The sequence below is a fragment of the Solanum tuberosum genome, unplaced genomic scaffold (assembly GCF_000226075.1).
Source record: "Solanum tuberosum cultivar DM 1-3 516 R44 unplaced genomic scaffold, SolTub_3.0 scf00023, whole genome shotgun sequence".
Taxonomy (NCBI): domain Eukaryota; kingdom Viridiplantae; phylum Streptophyta; class Magnoliopsida; order Solanales; family Solanaceae; genus Solanum; species Solanum tuberosum.
This window is the reverse complement of record NW_006238949.1, coordinates 2566736-2568904: the sequence shown is the minus strand read 5'-3', so window position 1 is coordinate 2568904 and position 2169 is coordinate 2566736. Positions and strand designations below refer to the sequence as shown.

The 2169-nt window shown below is 37.2% G+C and overlaps 1 protein-coding gene across 1 annotated transcript; it reads right to left on the bottom strand.

Annotated features, from left to right (window-relative positions):
- Positions 1 to 553: 553 nt before the first annotated feature.
- LOC107059527 (uncharacterized) lies at positions 554 to 1045 on the bottom strand. Its single transcript, XM_015306100.1, has one exon. The coding sequence runs from the start codon at positions 1043 to 1045 to the stop codon at positions 554 to 556; it is 492 nt and encodes a 163-aa protein (XP_015161586.1).
- Between the last annotated feature and the right edge of the window lie 1124 nt (positions 1046 to 2169).

The window sequence follows — 2169 nt, the reverse complement described above, 5'->3', positions numbered from 1 at the left end:
TCTCTGAATATTAATTCCTTTTGCCTTAACTTAGCACTTAAATTTGAGCTTTAAACTAAATTACCACCTTACGATCTCGAGTTTAAAAACTTCCATCGGGGTTAACTTGCAGTACACATACTGAAACGTGCAAGGCATCACATCACCTTCCAAGCTAGTTTAAACCAACATTAATCATATAAGAAACAGGGTTCCTCACCTATACGATAAGTCTATGCCAAGTATCATATGAATAGAACTAACTTATGCGTAATACGAGTTGTTACATCCTCACCCCCTTAAGAGCATTCATCCTCGAATGTTAGCACGGTTATCCAGCCCAAACAAGTTCAAGTCTAAGTTATTTTCTACTATTAATCCATAATTTAGATAAACTTATACTTACTTGTCAATGCCTCAACTCAACATTTTCATTTTTCTCATTGGTCTGGAAGAGATGAGGATACTTCAATTTCATTGCTTCTTCTGCTTCCCATGTAACTTATTCTACTTGTTTGTTTCTCCACAGTACTTTTACTGAAGCTACTTCTTTATTTCTTAACTTCCCAACTTGTCAATCCAGAATACCAATGGGTACTTCTTCATAAGTGAGATCTCCCGTAAATTGTACATCTTCAGTAGCAGTTATACGAGATAGGTCACCTATACACTTCCGAAGAATTGAGATATGAAACACCAGATGAACTGTTGAAAGCTCTTGTGGTAGCTCTAACTCATAGGCTACTTGGACAACTCTTCGAATAATTTTATATTGCCCTATATATCGGGGGCTCAACTTCCCCTTTTTACCAAACCTCATTACCCCTTTCATTGGAGACACCTTCAAGAATACCCAATCCCCTATGGTAAACTCAATTCCTCTTCTTCTAACATCTGCATATGATTTGGGTTGACTTTGAGCTGTTTCTAGACGTTGTTGTATCACCTTAACTTTTTCTATAGCTTGATGAACAAGATCCGGCCCAAATAAGGCAGTTTCACCCACTTCAAACCAGCCGATTGGTGATCTACATTTTCTACCATACAAAGCTTTATAAGGTGCCATTTTTATACTTGAATAATAGCTATTGTTATAAGTAAACTCAATCAGCAGCAAATGATCTTCCCAACTACCTTTGAAGTCTAGTATACAAGCTCGCAGCATATCCTCAAGTTTTTGAATTGTACGTTCTTCCTAACCATCTTTTTGGAGGTTAAAGGTTATACATAAATTTACTTATGTTCCTAAACTCTTCTAAAATGGCTTCCAAAAATTCACAGTGGATTGAGCTCCCCTATTAGATATAATAGAGATTGGTACTCCATGTAGATGAACTATCTCTTTAATATACAACCTTGCATACTCTTCAAATGTATAAGTAGTCTTGACCGGTAAGAAGTATGCTGATTTGGTCAGTCTATCATCAATTACCCATATAGAATCAAACTTCCGAAATGAACTACGCAAACCAGTGACAAAATCCATGTTGGATCATGTCCCACTTCCAAATTGGAAGTTCTATACGCTGCATATAACCTCCAGGCTTTTGGTGCTCTACTTTTACTTGTTGACAATTTGGAGATTGAGCCACAAATTCGGCAATGTTCTTCTTCATGTCACCCACCAATACACTTCTTTCATGTCATGGTACATTTTGGTTGACCCCGAATGGACAGAATATCTTGAATGATGTGCTTTCGTCATAATCCTCTTTCTTAGTCCATCTATATTGGGTACACACAATCTGTTTTGGCACCGGAGTACTTCATCTTCTGTAAGCTCAAATGCTATTGTCATACCTTTCTGTACATTCTCTTTAATTTGTGATAGAATAGGGTCCTTTTACTGCTTCTCTTTCACTTCAGCCACTAATGAAGATTCTATCGCATTCTGCACGATAACCCATTCATCCAGAGACTCAAGAAGGCGAACCCCCAAGATAGCTAGTTGGTACAGATCCTTAGTTATTCCTTGTTTTCCATGGGCTGCCTATAAGTTCTTGCAAATGTTTTACGACTGACTGCATCAACTACTACATTTGCTTTCCCGGGATGATACAAGATATCAATGTCATAATCTTTTAATAGCTCAAGCCAACTTTGCTGTCTCAGATTTAGGTTCTTTTACTTAAAGATATATTGCAAGCTCTTGTGATCAGTATATATGTCAACATGAACTCCATATGAGTA

Coding starts and splice junctions, on each gene's coding strand:
- LOC107059527 (XM_015306100.1), bottom strand. CDS start 1,045: ATGGCACCTTATAAAGCTTTGTATGGTAGAAAATGTAGATCACCAATC.